This window comes from Petaurus breviceps, unplaced genomic scaffold, assembly GCF_028583685.1.
Source record: "Petaurus breviceps papuanus isolate PSGF00001 unplaced genomic scaffold, PetGlider_PUasm1.0 99, whole genome shotgun sequence".
NCBI classification, from domain to species: domain Eukaryota; kingdom Metazoa; phylum Chordata; class Mammalia; order Diprotodontia; family Petauridae; genus Petaurus; species Petaurus breviceps.
In genome coordinates, this window is record NW_027187465.1 from 13,816,595 (window position 1) to 13,837,356 (window position 20,762).

General features: G+C 42.1%; 1 protein-coding gene across 2 annotated transcripts in view; it reads right to left on the reverse strand.

The window, feature by feature from the left end:
- Positions 1-698: 698 nt before the first annotated feature.
- The window catches only part of SUDS3 (SDS3 homolog, SIN3A corepressor complex component), a 45,263-nt gene continuing 25,199 nt past the window's right edge, over positions 699-20,762 (reverse strand). For both annotated transcript variants that reach the window (XM_069081558.1, XM_069081557.1), the window contains exons 7-12: positions 17,974-18,069; positions 16,683-16,744; positions 16,491-16,512; positions 15,025-15,130; positions 9,664-9,748; positions 699-4,384 (exon numbers count right to left, since the gene is read on the reverse strand). In XM_069081558.1, the coding sequence (XP_068937659.1) occupies positions 4,286-4,384; positions 9,664-9,748; positions 15,025-15,130; positions 16,491-16,512; positions 16,683-16,744; positions 17,974-18,069 (470 nt within the window). In that variant the 3' untranslated portion in view covers positions 699-4,285. The remainder of the gene's footprint in view (positions 4,385-9,663; positions 9,749-15,024; positions 15,131-16,490; positions 16,513-16,682; positions 16,745-17,973; positions 18,070-20,762) is intronic.

The window sequence follows — 20,762 nt, forward strand, 5'->3', positions numbered from 1 at the left end:
CTCTTCCTCCAATGCATCCTCATGACATGGTCTTGAGGCCTTTCCCAAAACTGTAAGCTCCATGAAGCCAGGGGCTGTGCCTTATCTCCTACTAAGTGTGGACAGCCCTTAATAAATAGCTGTCAAATGAGTTAACACCCTGGATACAAGATGGAGTGCTCTCAAGTACTACTATCATTACCATGATGACCAAAACACAGGAAGCAATGTATTGGTCTAATTAAGGGAAGGTTATATTATAGTTCAAGTATTTTATCATATTTAATTTCTTTGAAAATTGGTCATCTATATGGCATGTAACAGAAACTATTAACCAGAATATTCCACTACGCCAATCCATTCCAAAACAGAATTTAGTATACATAGCATTTTCCACCAAAGTTCAATATTAGTTACTAAGGTCTCCTGCCCCCTCCAGTAATTGAAACACATTTAATGATGCTACTTTTGTTGCACTTAAAGGTCAGATTTCTTGGTCTGAGAATCTTGAAGCAAGTGAAGTAACAAAACAGCACAAAGTTAGATTCCTACTTGAACCCCACAATGTTCAAACATCAACACTTTTTTCAGACTCTTTCCCAGAGAAGTCAATGGCTAACTGATCTGATGAGCACTGGTTGGTGGCATCTGGTATACATGAAATAGAAAATCCCAAGGTACATATGATTTCAACAGCAGTAACAGACTACAAATTAATCTTCTTGGAACACTTGTTATTGGAGGAAAAAAGAAAACCAAAAAAAGTTTTACATTTACATTCATCTTTCAAAGAACACTTAATGTCACTAAAGATTTTTATATAAAATGTCTACCATATCTGTCAGAACTGCAGCAATTTTGCATGTCATTTCTGATCTATTGCAGTGGTTTGAACTTTTGGCAAGTTGGCATAAAAGCAGCTGTTGCATTGAGTAGGGTAACTTTTTTTTAATTGACAAAATCAGTAAACAATCAAGGACTAGGAAAATATTACAACAAGAAAACTTAGCTTTCTTCTTTAGGGTTCAATTAAAGTTACTCCTTCCTAGTTATAACCACTTCCTAAAAGGAAGGGTTTCCCCTTCCCCACTCACTCCTCATTACTCTTCAAAGATGGAGAGCCACATGCTACCATGGGTTCCAAACGCATTTCACAAAGATCAAACCACAAACACACCCCAAAAAATGAAGTCCATTGCACGGCATATTTTATGTGATTTGCACATAAGCCACTGAAGATTTCACCTTTGTCCCAGTTAAGGCAACCAAAAAAATTACAGCTACTTATTTGGTAGACAGTTCACAAACACAGGTACCAAAAATGCCACAAATCTACCTATAACATCCTGGCTTTGGTACAGCTACAAAAAGCTATCTGAAATTTTTTTCAAAAAAGACACCGCACTTTAAAGGATATAACCTAGGGCCCTGTACAACAGGCATAGGGACAGACTTGCAGCAGGGAACTATTTACAATACTGCACACAAGTATACCTGACAAAAACACACATACATACTCACAGACTATAAAACAATTATTTGGACTGACCTTTTGAAAGTGCCAAGTGCTATAAAGAAGCCAGCTATCGGAAGGAAACAATTTTAACTTAGAAATCAACCTGGAGATCTAGGGGCTAGACACTTCATAATCCTAGATCTTTACAATGGTGATTGCTGTATGGAGTTGAAGGTCCTGATCAAGGCAAATGGTTCTTAACGGAAGCCTCCCTTTCTCTCATAATTCTACTCTAATCCCAAAGCCTGTCCGTCTTTCCCCTTCAACAGATTTTCTCAATCACAGAATGATCTCCATCTTTTGAGAGGGATGTTCTCACATCTGGATATCTTAAAAACCACCAAAAAGAATAGCTGAAGTACTACTAGAAAATTCCTTGATTAACAATCATGAACTTTTAAATTAAATATGGATTTAACTTTCTGGAGGCAGGAGAAACAAGTTGGTACACCATGTTCCAGAAGCGATCATGATCAAGGTGAACTGAAGAGTCATAAAATAACTATTATGGGACATTATGGTGCTCAAGGAGCATAAGAAAGTGATGATGGAGATAGTGGGCGATCATTGGTCTCAATGTTTTTCAAAGTTACAGAAGGAAAAGAGGGCACATGCAACTTCTCAAAGCATAACTATTTTTTTTTAATTGGCCATGTTATAAAAGTACAGAAACACCCCCTGATGGAAGAAAAAGAAAAAGCAGCACTCTCTGCTGCAGTGGGCACTGGGAGAAGCCATGGGCAATTCTCTACAAGAAAAACAAACTTTGGTATTTTGCATTTCATGAGGTTTGCTACTGATGTTGATAAGCAGAAAAAAATGCCTACTTCTTCAAACTTCCACGAGCCATTCTGTATGAATGTAACACACTGAGAGAGGCCACCCCCTGATAACCAAAAGGTTCAGGCGTGCACAGTATGTTACTTATTTGGGGGCAATGACCAATTTTTCCATGAGACCCAAGTGGCATTGCTAAAGCTGAAAATTCAAGTGTGAGAAGTTCCTGACAACCACAAAGTGACAGAGATCAATCTGTGCTGCAATTCTGGCCTGAGGGAGCTACAAGTGAAAGGGAGATTCATGAATGAAAGCTGACCTAGGGCTAATGCCTGATTGTAGTACATGACACAATCGTTACGAGAAAGAAAAACATTTTTTAAAACATCCTAACAACTTTTTGAAAAAATAGCCTCACTTATCTTATTTTTGGAAACAAGGAAAATAAAGAGAAAATGGGCTTAAAATCATATTGAAAATAAAGCTTTATAAATGTTCACTCCAAATCAAGTATGCTTGGTTTCTGTTGAAGTAACACCCTAATGAAGGTAATTATGTTAGTTGTATTCCCAAAATCATTTCTGTGGTATATCAAGAGAGAGGAGGTTCAACAAGAATCTCTCAGGGTAAATGAAACCATTTACAACAAACTGACTGAGTAGGACACGATTCCTGCTGCTAATTGCCTCTGAGGTCCTAATGTCAAGGTCACTACAAACGTTCCAAAATGACATCACTATTATAGAAAATACTATTAACTACTGAGTCATTTCTCCAGTTATCAAAAGGGGAGGGGAGAGAAAGGGGGGAGAGGAGAACGAAGGGGAGCATAAAGTACAGTGTGGCATTTGGATTCCATCTTGGTCAAGTGCCAAGTTCACCATTTCAGCTTGTGTCAGCCCTCTGGGAACCTGAGAGCACTATCCTCCAAAATCGTCTTTTCCGTCAGCTGTTCCAGAATGGTCAATGAGCTGTCATTGAATGTGGGAGTACACCTATCAGTAATTATACCATTGCTATTAGTCTCCTTTACCTCCTACTTGTGGACAACTCAATTAACTTAAGACTACAGTATGCACCCCTCTTCATCTATTTGGGATTAGGGGAAAAAATACACTAACAAGAGACAGTCCTCTCAAAAGGATTTTTTTTGTCCAAATATTTTTTTTAAAAAAGCTTGCAAATGTCTTGGGATTTAACCAAGGGTGCCTGAATAAACTACATGCACTGAATGTTATTCAAAAGATAGTAACATCACCATGTTATGAATTCTTAATCTTCTCCCCATTTCTTCCAGGGTACCTGGAATCCCGGGCAAATCTTTCAGATGCTCATCATCCAGTGGAATTGTTGGCATGTGCCAGATGCTACAGAAAGTAATTCACAGTGGCAGCTGAGAACCAGGAGAATTTATCTCCTTCTGCTCAAACCTCTGCCCCGAGGCTGCTGGACAAACAGCAAATCTAGCTCTTGACCTGTGACAAGGCTATGTGACTTGCACTGATCATATTCATGAAACTATAAGAAAATGCAGATGCTGCCCCCACCCCCAAAACCCTGCCCTCCACTTTTAAGAGTATAAATACATGAACACATCTGAAATCACTTTTCACCAACCAAAACCCAAGTGCACAAACATGCATGAGTGAGTGTGTGCACACACACGCAAACATGCACATGAGCACGCCCACACACACAGATACACACACACACACACACGCACCACTCACTCTCTTTTTCTGTGTACATGTCTCTCTCTCTCTCTCTCCTCTGAATATAACAAAGTCTCAAGGTGAAGCATGGAAGAGACCAAGGGGCTGGTTGCATGGAAGGGCCAAGAGCTAACCCAAGGAGTAAGTGGCCAGCCACAAAAGTGGTTGCAGGATCCGTAACACAGTGCTGTCCGTTTCCAAGGCGGAGTTGCTATCATTCCCTGTAAGTTTAATTTCTCATAAAAACAAAACCAAAACCAAAAGCCACTCGAGGAAAAGCCGCGGTGGGGGAGGGGAGGTGTCAGGCAGCCGAGCGCCGGCGAATCACAAAGAGCCCTCGCTGGAGCTGCCCCAGGTAGATCCTCATCTTCGTGCTGTCGCTCGTCTTCCGCACCCAGATCTGCACGACAAAGTGGGAGGAGAGAGAAGAAGCAGCAGCAGGTGAGAGCCAAGGACGCTGGGGAAGGGAGGCTGAGAAAACTACCTAAGGGCGGCTCCAAAGACAGCCAGCCACAGGCCTCTGTTTGTCAGGTTCAGAAGAACCATGGCCAGTCTTTATTTGCTAAACTTATATAAGTGAAAAAGCAGCAAACAGCGGGTCTTTACTTTCATTTATCTGAAGTCTTAAATACCATGGCATCTAAGATGTATGATATCATGGACAAGTGGACTTTTAGACTTAACTTGACCAAAAAACACATTCAAAATCAGGGATGAAGATACTACATTTGTAACCATAAACTTCAAAGAATATCCTGGCCATTCAACCTCTCTCCATCTTCCTAAAGGTAACTCTTTCATATTAAAACCATGGATTCTGACTGTCCATCCATTTGAATTCTAAAGACCATTTAAAAGCATTAGAAACTTGAAAAATGTTTAATGTAGGTTCTTTTTTCTGTATTTCATCTTACTGTCTATAGATACTTTCTATTAACCAGACTTTCTCTATGTATCAGTGACTACAAAAGGTGCATTCTAGAGGAAGCATCGGATGGAGGACTTGGGCTCAAATCCTGGCCCAGCCTCTTATTTCTGGTATGACTTCAGGCCGGTAACTTGACTTCTGTGCCTCAGTATCTCCTTGGATAGCTTCTAAACTCCTTCCAGTTCTAGATCTAAGCTCTGGTCATAATCTGAAAGGTTGTGAATCAGGGAAGAGTAAATCACTCAACAAGAATTCATTAAATGCCTACGTGCCACAGTTAGGGATACAAAGAATATACAACCATTTCCTAATCATCTTGGTATTTATTTTGCATATACTTAAATATGTACTTGATATCCTGATAGCATATAAGCTAACATTCCATCAGGGAAGATATCGAAGCCATATGTAAATATATGCAGAATAAATAGAAATAAAAGGCAGTTAAGGAGGAAGGGAACTAGGAGTCCGAGGAAGGTTAATGTAAAAAATGGTACTTGAGTTACATCTGGAAGGATGAGAGATATTTCATGAGGTAGAAGTGAGGAGAGAGTGCATTCTAGGGACAGAACAAAGGAACAAAAAAGGGAGATGAAGGGAGGGAAGAGGAGGTGGAGAGAAGAGGAGCCTGAGTACTACATACAGAGAAAAGGGCAGCTTGGTTGAGCTATGACTGGAAAGACAGGATGAACTCAGAAAGACTGAGAAGATAGCTGGGGGCCACAGTGCATAAGAAGGCTGGACCTGGAGTCAGGATAAACCTAAGCTCAAATCCCTCCTCGGTCACTTGCTGTGTGACCCTGGACTAGTCATTCCAGCTCCCTTAGGCTGTTTCCTCATCTATAAAATGGAGATAATAACAGCCCCTACTGGACACAGCTGAGCTGTTGTGAGAGCTACATACATGCTAGTTGTTACTATTTTTCTACAGGCAGGCAATTCATCAATATGTATGATGAACCAGCAAAGGAAACCAAAGGAGTCATCAGATAGGGAGATAGCCAGGAGAAAATTAGGACAAAAACCCCAGAGAGGAGAGCGTGATGGGCAGCATCAAAGGGCAAAGGGCAAACAAAGATAAGGACTGGAAAAAAGACAGTCAGATACGGCAGTCAGGAGGAGATCACAGGTAACTTTGGAGAGAGCAGTTTCTGCTGAATGATGTCTAGAAGTCAAAGAGCTGAGAAAGGCTGAGGAGACAATGAAAAGAGAGCAAGAAGAGGCAGCTTTTTCTAGGAGTTTGGCAAATAAAGGAAGAAGAAATTTGGGGCAACAATCAAAGGGGATTATCGATCATAGGGTCGATCGAGAGGTTCTAAGTATGGAGGAATTGAACATACTTCAAGGCAGAAGTGAAGGAATTAGTAGAAAAATACAGGTTGAAGGTGGAAGAGGATATGGGAGCATTCTGCAGAAGCAGATGGAAGGGAGTGGGAGCAAGGAATTGGTCTTGGCAAGGAAAAAGGCCACCTGATCACCAGAAAAAAAACAAAGGAAAGGAAGAGAGGAATGTGGGGTTGATGTGAAAAGGTTTCACATCAGTACTCCCTTCAGTAGAAGAGAGAGGGGAGGCAACTCCCTACAAATGGCCTCATTTTCCTCACTGAAGAGGCAAGGTTCTCAATCAAGATGTTGGTGAGAGGAAGGGTGGGAAGTTTAAGAAGAGAAGAGAGATTAGGAATAGCTTTTGAAGGCTGTGAGACAAGCAATCAATTAAGAATAAAAGGACCACAACTCTTCACTAAACAAAAATGCTTGTGCCTGGCTTGCAAAGAGGGAGAGCTATTAGATGTGTCCCTGGCAAATACAGAGCTCTCTTGGGCTTCCTAGTCATCTCTGTCAGCTGTTGGTCAGAAAATAGCCAAAGAAATTAACTTGGGGAGTTTCACTTCTGGCCACTAGCTTGTTCTCTCCTGAGATATTACTATGACTTTGAAATATTTTGGACATGGCATTCTTCATAGAACCCGCTGAAAGGCAAATTCACCCTCCTCTCCTGGCTGTATTCTGGGGCGCATAGGAGACATCCCATGAAGGCCTTTTATTTATCTTATTTCTTCCGCTCTTACTGAAAGATGCTGAAAGTGAGTTTCATAAGGTACATAGGTTACAAACCTGTATCTCTCCTAAATGTACACAAATATCATTTATTCTAGTTTTCAAAAAAAAAAAAACTCATTTCTCAGTTTCTTATTTCTAATTTAATATAATTAATTCACTGGCATATAGCTGGTGTTTTAAAAGTCAAGTATATTGGTAAAGGAAGGAGAAAAAAAACCTATGAAGACTTGATGGGGTTAGTAAGTAAACCTGTGGGCTGAAGAAACAGCAGGATCATTTTAAACTTCTGCTCTGCAGTGACTAATCTGGCCATATTTCCACTATTTGTCACTTCCACCCAACCTACCCAATGTCAAGGCACCAGAAAGCACCAGAGCTCCAATTTCACTTAATAATCGACTTGAAGAATGAGCTGGAGAAACTCCAAGAGTTGAGAAATGTCTCTGTTATCACAGTTTCAACTAGTACTGCACAAATACACCAAAAGCTCATTCCCTTTCCAGGTCAAACCTTTCCCTTGTTGTCCCCTTTAGACCCTCTATTAAGTCAATACAATGGAGAGGTATTTTATCTTTACAATAAGACTGTCAGACTCACATTTCTGTTCTCCATCATCAGCAAGAAAAGTCCCTGCAAATGTTAAGACTAACATACAGATTCTGCAGGCCTCTGGTAGCCGTGTCTGCCTTGCTTGGCACCCAGCAAAGTACCTTATAAATACTTGCATCCTACTTCAAGGTGTCAAAATTGCATCAGTGGTTGTGCTAAAACTCCCCTTCTGTGATACAGACCCCAACCTCCCCCAAACTTTAAGTCTTCATAAGCTGCTATGGCCACATAAACCCTCCCATCTGATGGGCAATCCACTGGGGAAGAGTCTTTCAACTTAGCCAAGTTAAGTGTCAGTCTTACTAAGTGCTCACTGTGTGCCCCGCACTGTGCTAAGCTCTGGGGATACAAGGGGAGGCCAAAGACAGTATTCGCCCTGAAGGAGCTCAGTCTAACGGGGGAGACAACGTTAAACAAATATGTACAAACAAGCTGGGAGGGCACTAGATTTAAGAGGGGCTGGAAAAGGCTTCTCAGAGAAGGTGGCACTCTAGCTAGGGCTTAAAGGAAGCTAAGGAGGTCAGCTGTCCAGGCAGTGGAGGGAGAGCATTCCAGGCTCTTGGATGGCCAGAAAGAATGCCAGGGGCTAAGAGATGAAATACCTTGTTCCTGGGAAAGCCAGGAGGCCAGTGTCACTGGAGTGAAGAACACGAAGCGTGGAGTAAGGTGTGAAAAGACTAAGAAGGGAGGAGGAGGAAGAATACGTCCTTAAGCGCTTTCAATGTCAAATAAGGTTTTTGTATTTGCTCCTGTAACGGGAGGTTAACAGGAAGCCACTGAAGTTTACTGGGGGAGCGGGGGTGCAGGGGCAGTGCTGTGTGACAATGACCAGACCTGCACCTTAGGAAAATGACTTGAGGGGTTAAAGGATGGGAGTTTGGAGAGACTGGAAGCAGGCAGACCCCACCCCACCTGGCTACTGCAATAATGCAGGTGTGTCAGGTGATGATGGCTACACCAGGGGGCCCGCAGAGTCAGAGGGGAAGAGGCTTATCTGAGAGATGCTGCCAAAGGCGAATCAACAGGCTTTGGCAGCAACTTGGAGAGAGGGGAGGAGAGCTAGTGAGGAGCCCAGATGACTCCTGGGTCGGGGGGGGGCTGGGAGGGTGAGGGCACCTCCGACACAGAAACAGGTAAGAAAGGGAGGAGCAGTAAAGGGGAAAGATACTGAGCTTCACTTTGCCAGGCCAATACCTGAATACTCTTCAGTCTGCTAAGACCTGCCAAAGCTTCTGACCTGAGACAGCTGTCAAGAAAGCAATGCTTCCCCACCATAATGAGGGGACAGACTCTGGATACAACTGATATCATGTTAACTGAATGAAATGCTTTCTAATGGAAAATGATTTTTCATTTGCCTCAACTTTCTCTCTGAGGTCATCTACGTCTGGTCTTGAAACGTGTCATATGGACAAAGCTGCAGAAGCAGCTCTGCCAGTTCACTTCTCAGATGCAGCCTGTAAGGCTGGGAGGGCCGTGTCTGGAAGGGGTGGCCTTCCATTTACTCTGTATATGCCTTGTTCCACCCTAACTGTCCCCAAACTTAAACAGATCCTGAGCCCCAGAGGAACAGACATGATTTAGAGAGAGCACCAGAACTGCTGAGTAAAAAACCATTCCACAAACTAGGCACATTTACAGGCATTTTCCATTCCAAAATATGGGAGAATAGAAAAAGCTTATGTCATTTCATAATCCAGTTCTTATTAGATTTCTCCTGCATTAGCATGAATCAGTAACACAGAGGACAGAGATGTAAAAATCAATTTCATTGCAGACATATGTGCCCTGATAAAAGATCAAACCAAAGCAGCTATTTAAGTTTTAAACTTCTTAAACTACTAGCAATGCAAGTCACACAGGGGTTACCATCCTTCTGGTAACTGCTACAGTGAGAAGACTGACTTTCCTGATTGCCTTTTCATTCCAGTTTTGTTCTAATTAGACAACACATACAGCCAAGACAGAGTACAATGTAAGGTCTACGTGCCAGTGTCTAGGTTCTAAGAGCAGGGGAGAAAACATGTAAATGCGCACGCACACACATGCACACACACGCACGCACACACACACACCCCTACCTCATTGGCACCAACAGAACTGATCACACAGCTGATCTTAGTGTTCTCCTTTGACTCCAGATAGATAGCTTGGCTCTTGTGGTACCTATCAAAAATAAAATGTGAATTAACATTTTTTTTACTGTGTTTAGAAAGCAGCCTGGCTACTTACAATGCCAGGATAAGTCTTGAATGGACTCAGAACACCGGGAGGACTTGCATCCATGACTAGATGATTTCTGAGATAACCCCACCCCCCCAGTGTAACATTGAAATGCTGATTTACTGCCCTGCTTCCCTCAGCCCTCAGGCTACAGGTATTGTAGTGATCATCCTTCCATTTTCTAAGCAAAAGGTAGGGTCAGGCAACTTTCCAGGGAGTTTGGCTCTGCCTAATGAGGAATTAATAAGGAGCTTAGACTGAAAACCCCCAACTCCACAAGACTGTAACAAACAGGCTTCTCCCCCCATGCTCCCACCCTCAATCTACCAACTCTTATGTCTTCTGCTCACTCTACTCCAACCTGGACCTTTATAAGGAATCTGGAATTCAGGAGCAAGGTCAAGGATCAGAAAGATAAAGCAAGGCTCCGAAAGCCAGGACATGGCAGCTGCCACCAGGACCCAACAGCAGCTGCTGGATGACACAGGGTGAGAAGCCTCCATTGATCTGGCTGTGGCACAGCCCAGCCCAGAGCTCTCTCATTCATCCTCTCGTGGAGAGTCACCTTTCAACTGGCTCTGGTCACAAGCATCAGTTCTAACCAACCTTCAACTTCTGGTATAGCTCTGCATCTTACCAAGCTTCACAAAGGGAGGAAAAGCCCTGACTTGGTCATTTAATGCCACAGAAACAGAGCAAGAAAGGACCTCCCAGATCATTTCATCCACCCCCCTCATTTCAGAGGAAGACAGAGCAAGAAATCAAGTTTTCTGGATGCCAGTCCAATGCTCTGAAAGGCACACTATGGTGTCTACTCAAAGTGAGCGTGCTTATTTAAGAGAGTAACTTCCTGAAAGAAGCCTTTCCCAGTCCTCTTACCTGCCAGTGCCTTGTCTCTGAGGTTACCTTCCACATATTCTGTATAAATTTTGTCTGACACTAGTTGTATGTTATATCCCCACTAAAATGTGAGCTCTTTGGGGGCAGAGGCAGTTTTACCTTTCTTTGTATACGTAGCACAGTGCCTTGCACATAGTAGGCCCTTAAACAGTGCTTGTTGACTCATTAGCTGATTATAGGGCACATCACTCCAGTGCCACTTTTTTTTTGCTACCTAAGAGATTCAAACCATAGACATGACCACAGCTTTCATATCAACTTCCTAATGTCTTTTAAGGAAAGTGTTTTATAAATGTCAAAACAATGAGCTATTATTATTTTGCTTCTCTAGTGAGATGGGTCCTAATCAACACCATAAAAAAGAAAAGACTCATAAAACTTACAGATGGCTTTTTAAAGTCTCCAAACAGTTTCAAAGGCCTGAGCCAGTGATTATATACCTAAAGAGCTAGACAAACCACACCTAGAGCAGATATGTAGTCAATAAAACTGCTTACACAATAGTCATGATGCTGAACCACCACAAAGGCTCAAGTGGGTAACAAAAAGACCAGCTGAGGATATTCTAGTTTAGTAAAGGACAAAAGTACATCTCTGATAAGGAATGACCCACAAATCCCACAGAAGCAACACAATTCCTTCAACCAGTGGTCCATGATACAGTACAGAGGAAGCCTCCTCTAATTCTATTTGGCAAACTACAAAAGTATGAGCATAGGCCTACACAAGTGAGCTATAACTAAATGCTAAAATAACGCATATTTTTAACAAAACACCTCAAAATAGAGATACTTCTGAGCAGTTAGTCACAAGTCTTTACAATACTATCATCAAAGCACTCTAGAAATTCTAGAGTCAGAAAAGTCCCCAAAATACCAGGATGGGAATAATGCTACACGTTACAAAGGTCTGCCTGCCAGTCAAACCCAGAAAACTGCCAGTTAATTCTGAGGAAATCTGTCTTGAATGATACATCCCAAGCAGGCGACCACACTGAACTGCCTTACAAGCAGTTTCTGTTGACAATGGAAGATGAACAAGGATAGCACTGACAACATGGTCCGTCATCTCTGTGAAGTTGCACCTGACAGCTGACCTTGGGACTCTGTTCCCCACACCCACCATTTGAGGGGTTGCTACAACAAGAAGCAGGGGATTTAAAGCCTATCATAATGACTAACACATATTGTATATATTTCCATAAGAGAGGGCATAAGATACCAAGGCTGCTGCTATTCCAGAGAAATGATCACTTCAAGTCCTACAAGAGAGAAATTTCCTTTTTTTTTTTTGGAGGGCAATTGGGGTTAAGTAACTTGCCCGAGGTTACACGGCTAGTTTTTTTGTGTGTTGGGTGGTAAGTGTCTGAGGCTGGAACCAAACTCAGGTCCTCCTGAATCCAGGGCCAGCGCTTTACTCACTGCACCACCTCGCCATCCCAGAGAGATTTCTTAAGGAATTTCCCAGTTAAAAAAAAAAAAGAATGAAAAATGACAGTCTCATCTCGAGGTTTCTTTTTCAGTTACTATGAACTGATAAGCAAAAACAGAACACAAAAGATTTAAAGGCAAAGATGTAACATTCCTCCCAGTCATAAAAGCTCAACGCTTCAGAACATAGAGTATAAACACAGGTGAATTTGTGACTTTTCCAATGACAGCTTTGCCAAACTTCCTATATAAATTTATGTTCTCAGAAACTACTTGACTAAGCACTAGAATCTATGTAGTGTATGATTAATGGTAACTGTGCCTGGTCATCACCAATTCTGACTTTCTGACATTTCATCTAGCTTAAGAGGTCCAACAGAACCAGACCTACTACCAAATGAACCAGAGTCTCTTGGAACAGCATTATCTTTTTTTAAAGAGGAAGGGGGCTAAGAAAAGCAAATATTTCAATGTCTTATTCAACTATGTTTCCTGCTACTAAAGGTTCCGTATTTCAGAGAACTTCATACTAGCTACAGAACCTCAGAAAAGTGAATTTTTCACTGTATTCACTGTTTGGAAAATAATAGCACCTCACGTTAACCCAGGGGTGGAGGGTTAACCTCTTGAGCTAAGTGAGTTTCTTCATTTCTGGCGCACAATAACAGCTCCAGTTTTAATATAATGGGAAGCAGAGGACAGTGAGGAGCTCCCCACCCTGCTGATTTCTAAGTATCAACTACTTCAGAGATGAATTCTTATTATGAATCAAAATGGAAACAACTATTACAGCAGGATATAAAGTGGTTAAGTGGAATGACCTGGGCAAAGAAGACGAGGGAATGCAAATCTTTAGCAAAGGAATGTCGTCCAGTGACTTTTCATTCTAAAATAGGGGTTCCAGATCACAATCATTTTGCAGCCATTGTGATATATTTTGCCCAGAAACAGTTCATAAAGGCCCAAATGGTGCTATGGACCCAAATGATGTTACAAAGATCAGAAAGGATGTAGTTGATTCTCTGGAATATCTCTTGATTTCTGAGAGCAAGAAGGGTCAGGGGAGAAATTCAAGGAGTGGGATGAGAGTAGAAGTCAAGCATCAAAAGTCTTGTGAGATATTGCACTGCACTTGTGAGAGAATCAGTAGCTGTTTATATGAACACACACATTATCAGCCAGGAAGAGGGAAAAACCTGCCTTATCTTTCATCAGAGAAACATTCCATGTTTTATGAAATCTAAGGGCAAAGGGTCAAAGAGGAAGAATAAAGAAGGCAGAGAAACAACTGTAATGCTGTTTTGGAAGTCCCATGCTTTCAAGGAGCTTATCTCTGAAGTAAGGAAGTAAAATGGCTGCTGGGCTCCCTGTGAGAAGAACAGAGTCATTCCAGAGTCGGTATGGTTAGTCCAAAGGAAGCTTTAGTCATTCCTTCCAATGACAGCTTTGCCTGAACTGCTTTATATTTGCACTTGGCAGGAAGGGAGGAAGAAAAATAGAGAGAGAAAGACAGAGGAAGAGAAAGTGACAGACTGGCCTCATGAATTAGCACCATGAAGCTTCTCTAGCTATGGGTGAACGATGTCAGTTGTGTCAGTCATCTGATGAGGACATGTTGAAATTCTTTGGGCTCTTCAAGCTGCACCCATCAAGGCAGACCACAGGACTTGTGCCCAGACACATCAGAACTTGTCCTTGGGAATTCTCAGGTCTGCTTTTGTTTTCTTTTGAGAGATTCTGATTTTTCTGACCATTCACCCAAATGACACATTTCATAAAGTCTTGAGATAAACTCGGGAGAAGGAAGATGCCAAGCAACGTGCTTACAGAAACCATCGTCAGCTAAAATACCACAGGGCTCTACAACTCACATGTATGTAAGAACACTGGGGAGATTTATCATTTTGGAAGATGGTTCTTATGTGTGGGTTTACTCTTTAAAGGTTATTTGGTTTTCATGATTGGAAACATTTGTCATCTATCTGCTTCTGCTGCACTCAGTCTGTGGGACTGCCCTGCTCTGCCACCTGGTGGCCACAGTTCAGACCTGCTCGTTCATGACTCAGGATGACCACAAACCTCTGAGAGCCAACAAGAGCCCGGCCTGCCCCACAAAAGTGTTCCCAGGGCTCCTCACAATAAGGCTGCCCACTCACTGAACGGCTCACTACAACGTCCGGCAGATACCCTGTTTTATTCTGGCAGCAGAGAAGCTAACCTGCTGACAGATGAGGAGTGTACTGGCCCAGGAGCCCAGGGCAGGAAAGCCCCGTGTGCCACAGCCTGACAATGACACCAACACAGCCTGACAATGCCCTGCCAGGGCTCTAAGCAAACCACACTGGAACGTGACGTAGTCAAAGGCCTGCTTACGACACGACACTGCCACACTCTGCTGTGCTGATATCCTGCTTTCTTGCTACTAATTAAAGACATTTGGGCATTAAAGACATGGGCGTTTAACCAAGGTACATCCTATAAAAACATAAACTGATGATCCTGGAACTTAGTTAAACATATTTATCTGGGGGCAGCTAGGTGGTGCAGTGGATGGAGTCCTGCCCCTTAAGTCAGGAGGACCAGAGTCCAAATCCCAACTGCCTTAAAAAAACAACACAATTCCTCAGCCCGCCCTTCCCAAATACTTCTCTGAAGGTTTTGAGTAGTCTATTAGTGAGTGCCCACAACAGCCCCCAAGTCTGTGGTCTACACTTAGAGGCAGCTCCAGGCCAAGACCAAACTAGAGCACAGACATGACCAGCGACCCAGAGACACACACAACAACCTGCCACCCCCTTCCCCTTCTCCTCCCTTCCCAGCCTCTGATCCTTGGGGGATCTCCTGCCTCACAGCAGTAATGAGCTTGTATTTTTTTTCACCACCGCCTACCATCTTTTATCATAGTAGAGTTTGCCATCTTCTATCCGGGCTTCAAAGCGCTGGGCAGGAGACTCTGCAGGTGCAGAAGGGAGACGCTCTGGAGAAGAAGGAGAGGCTGAAAAACCAAACACCATCAGAATCACTACTCGGGTCACCAAGTCACACGCTTGACTGAAGAGTATTTAATAATGAAAAACTTAAATCACAAGAGAATATCACATAAGAGAAAAGGCCAACTCCTCAGCCTCTGAAATAGGGCACGATGACATTACCATGCTGGTTCAAACAGAGGCTGAACGTCCCGCCCTCCCACTCCCCAAAACTGGCTCAGATGTACTCTGAGTGAAGTCTGTAATTACAGCCTTATGGAGAAAATGAAAATAAAAAAGACAAAGGAAACAGTGATGACAACAAAGAATAAGACACTGAGTGAATTGAAAAAACCTTTTGTGGTAAATACATTTTTAACACAGTAATTTTGTGTAGCTGTACTAAAACATAGCTATTTTTACATAGATACCTACACATTCAGGCACATGTGCACACACACACACAAGCTTATCTTCCCCTTTTAAATGAGACCTAATTTTAGAGGGAGGGCCCGAATGGGGGTGATCTACATTTAGACCATAGAATATGGTCTTTCAGAAAATGCACATGACTAGGCAGAGCTGGTTTCCATAGCAGGAGCACTAAATGGGCAGTACAGGGCTATCAAGCATCAAGCCCTCCAGCACCCTGAAATCCACTCCATACTGACTCACACAGGTCTGTCTCTACCCTGGCCCCCAACAATGAATTCAGAGATTCAGCTACGTTCTATGAGGAAAGGCAACCCACCAGAGAGAAAAATCTGCCTAGGGGGTGGGGGACACAACATAGCGACAGGGACAGGGATGGCTTTTTACTAATTTTACCTAAATGAGGAATTATCATCTTATTTTTAAAAAAACTGGTTAATGCAGAACTAAGTTGGAAGGGCCCTTAGGAATCATCTTCTTGAATACTTCCATGATGAAGCCTGGGTTCCTGAAGCAACAGCAGTCTTTACAAGGTGACAACCAAGGCCCAAAACACCAACAATTCTCTCCGACACTGAACTCCCAAAAGCTCATGATGCTGGGCATTCTGCCAGTCACACTATACAGATGGGCCTGGTGATGTGCACTCATATCTTTTGTCTGCCATCTTCAGAGTGGGCAGTCTTTTCCCACTCACTCCTCAGATCTCTCTTTTATAATAAATTCCAAGGATAAACAAGTTAAGGTTAAAAATATCTGTAAAGCAGTAGATGGGAAGGGAGGAGAAGCCTAAAGTCTCCTCTTTGTACCTCTGAGCAGATTTGAGAACAGGTTATTTCAGAAAAATAAATGAACCAAATAAAACAACCCTACAATGACCCCTTGACAAGTATTTACACATCTTTACAAAAGGATCAACAGACAACATAAATACCAACCCCACAAGACACTTACCTGGTCTCTTGGGTGATTTAAGCTGCAGGAAGAGTAAAAAAAAAAATTAACTCCAGTAAAAATCTCAAATATAACTTGGGGCATCAACTTGAGGTATACTCAGATACAACTTGGGGCACGAATCAAGTGAAACAAGTCATTTCCTCAAGGCTGAATGCTAATTATTTCCAAGGAACCGAATAGCAGTGCTACCTTATTTAACGTCCTGAGGTCCTCCATGATTTGTTCGTCTGTTAACAAATAGTTCAGCTGGGGTGTTGAGAATTAAAGAAAAAATGTAGGTGCTATGCTGCCCAAAGACACAAAGAAACCTAGTCAATTAAGATATTTCAAGTGCAACTCACTGATTCTATCAGAACTTATTTGAACATTTTTGATTCCCTAATCAATTCAACTTAACAAATTTCTGTTATATGCAAAGTGCTGTGCTACAGCCACAGTTTGTAGAACCACAGATGTCTTTGGTCCTCATCAAAAATAAAGGACAGGGGCAGCTACGCGGCACAGTAGAGAGAGCATAGGCAGACCTGAGTTCAAATCCGGCCTCAGAGACAGGACACTTACTAGCTGTATGACCCGAGGTAAGTCACTTAACAAAGCAAAAGGTGGGAAGGGGGCAAACACCAACCAACCTGATTATAAAAGCTCTATGATGTAATTGAAACCTCACATTTTAAGTCTATTAACTCCAGTCTGACCTTTCATGGGCAAAGATCGCTGAGATATGCAAGACCAGATTCCACTCACTTCAAAGACTAGGAGAAACAAATGGCAGTCCAGTTGGAATTAGTTCCCTAAAGTTTAAAAATCAGTGCTGGTACCATGAACAGAACTATGTCAACTTCCTCCACATAAGACTTTTCAAAAAAATTTTCCAACCCACAGAGCACAGTAAATGAAGATTAAGAACAGGGGCTCTTGGGGTGGCTAGGTGGTACAGTGAATAGAGCACCAGCCCTGCAGTCAAGAGGACCTGAGTTCAAATCCGACCTCAGACACATGACACAAAACACTAGCCGTGTGACCTTGGGCAAGTCACTTAACCCCAACTGCCCCAAAGAGAAAAAAAAAAAAAGAACAGGGGTTCTTAACCTCGGGTTCGTTAATAAAATAATTAACTTATTTTATATGATACGATCTATTATATAACAAAAATGCTTTGTTAACTATATTTCAGTTTACTGGTTTAATCTATAATCTTATGTTTTTATGCATTTAAAAACATGATTTTAGGGGCCACAGGTTTCACTAGACGGCCAAACAGTCCATGACACACAAAAAAGTCAATAACTGTTGATTTAGAAGTAAAGACACAAATGGTCAATTCTTGCTCCACTGAATCAATGTTTTAAATCTATTCTTCAATTAGGTGCTAACACTCCCTGTAGGGCAAATGTAGCCATACTATGAGAAGACATAAGACAAGGATTTAGCATAGAACATTTCTAAATTAAGTAATTTATTCCTATGTAAACAAGGATATCAGGGGCAGGTTTCCGCCTCTTGTCTGGGATTGGAACTGGATCATTTGGCCGCCGCCTCAATTTTCTTGTCATAATGGGTTTCACTTCCATGGAATCTAAAAGAAAAAATGGAACGGCCAAAGAGGTCAAACTATTGCATGAAAGTGGTAACAATTCCTAAAGGCTGAGCTTATAAAGTCTTCAAACTACTATCAGGATTGCTTATTAATGGGTTGAGTCCAACCCTTACATTACAAATTTTGGCACACCTATGCTTATGAAATTTAAATTTAGAATGAGAACTACTCTTCCATTAGCATTGGCCATCCCTTTGTGTGTACCAATGAAACCAGGGATTTGACTGTTCATTCTTCAAAATGGGCAAATGCAACCCACAAGTGGGTTTACCAACTGTTTTTAATGGCAACTGGCCAATAAATAATACTGAGGCTTTATACTATATTTGTCTCCATTAAGAAATTCAGGGTTTGTTTCTTTTTTCATTTATTTTTACAACCTTTTGTGGCTTCTTGACTACAGCAAATGCTACTTGCTGTAAAAAAGCCAAACCTGATTCCTCAATAAGGCCAGCCCATTATTATTCAAACACAATACTGGAGATGAAGCAGAGATGATGGCTTGCTGGAATTCAAATTTAGCCACAAAGGTTCATTCTGCTAAAGTAAAGAGGCAGCTCCTAGATTATATAATAAATACTATCCCATACAATGTCAAAGGACATTTACACAGCTGAAAACTGTTAGAAGATGGTAGTTAGGCAAAGTGCATCTTTGCATTCATAAGGATGATGAGGATAAAACAGTATGCCCTTATCTCTAGGAACAGGTGAGAGACTGGGAAATCAGCAACAAATACTCAAACCTTGTTTGTAAACTGGCAGTCAGAGAGGGTAAGTCACTGGGGGAGAGAGAACCCCTTTTGGAAGAGATCATGTACTTTGAGACAACTAAACTAAGTGGGCTATAGGTCATATCCCTACTGGAGTCCCTTGACTAAATTTCTGCAGAGTAGTATCAGTTTTTCAGCCACTACATAATTCTGCAAAAATCCCTCTTTTGCTAAAAGCTGCTTCACATGTATAAGACTCAAATAGAAACCATATGATCTTTAACATTTTCTATGTGACCTTAAAGAACACTGTGAATACTCAATAGCCTGGGGGAAAAAAAGCATCATGTGAGATCACCAAACCCACAAAGATATAACAAAAATGGTAGCTATTATTAGGAATGAGAAGGATACTGTACATCCTTATCATGTTTTTTCCATGAAGACCTCAAAAAGTCTCCTAAGAAAGAGCCCTAATAGACATGTCTTCAAAGCAGGAGGAAGCAGCCTATATTTGGTTCTGAAAGGTCTTCCTTCTGGATATTAAGTGGCTGATAGGTTAAGTAAGTCCAGTATGGATTTGGAAGGTGAGAGGAAACAGAATAAAAGAGAGAACTATTAAGATAATGCACATGTTCCCAACTATTTGGGGGAAAAAAAATTGACCTCTAACACCACGATAAATCACATCCACATTTTACAGAAATCATTGTCTTTCCCCCTAAATCTTCCCTTCTTCCTGAATTCCGATATTACCGTACAAGGTACCACCACTTTACCAGGCTCAAAGTTAGGAGTCATCTCCAATGCCTCATTTCCCTCCACTGCCTATGGTGCCCCCCTGCTATCACTGCCACCCAGGGGCAGGTCTTCAACAAAAACCTTCTGGTTGGTCTGCTTATCTCTCCCCACTTAACTTGATCTTCCTAAAATGCAGATCTGACCATGTCACCCCTCTACTCAATAGGCTCTAAGGGCTGACTATTATCTACAGGATCAAACAGAAAATCTTTAGTCTCCTCTGCTGAACCAGCATTCACCCCCTACTCACTGAGCATAGGAATACCCAAGGCTCTGTCCTGGGCCTTCTATAGCTCTCATGTGTTTAATGTTCTACAATCTAATTAATTACAAAGTTGACAAATGTAGGTATTCTAGCCCTCACCTCTCTCTTCAATTCCAGCCTCCTAACTCTAACTTCCTGTTGGACATCTTCACCTGGATACCAAACAGCATTTCAAACTCAACCAATATGGAATTCATATTTCCCAAAAAAACATATGATCCCTTCCTTGGAATCTCCCTCTATCTCTTATGATTCCCATTAGCCGGGCTCATAACCTTCGAATGATCCTTCACTCTGCCTTCTCCCGAACTCCTTATCATCCAATCAGCTGCCGAGTCTTGTCACTTTTACTTTTCCATCTTCTCCTTCACACAGCCTCTACCCTACTGTAGTAGGTCCTCACTGCCCCTCAGACTATTCCTACAGCTTTCTCAGTGGCCTCCCAACTTCCAGGCTCTCCCGAATCCAGCCATCCTGCACCCAACTGCCAAAACAATATTCTTAAAGTCTGACCGTGTCACTTCTCTTTTCAGAAATCTCTAGTGGTTCCCTATTGGAAAGTAAGTGGCACAGTGGACAGAATGCCAGGCCCAGAGTCAGGAAATTCTGAGTTCAAATACTGCTTCAGACTCATTAGCTGTGTGATTCTGGGCAAGTCACTTAACATCTCTGTTCGTCTGTTTCCTCATCTGTAAAAGAGGTATACTACTAATAGCAACTACCTCCCAAGGTGATTGTGAAGATCCAGTGAGATAATAACTGCGCGGCACTTAGCCCAGGCACCTGGCCCATAACAGGTGCTACATAAATGTCAGCCGCCACCGTCATCGTCATCATCATCACCTCCTCTAAAGCAAAATGCAAATTCCTCAGCCTGCCGTTTAAAGTTCTCTA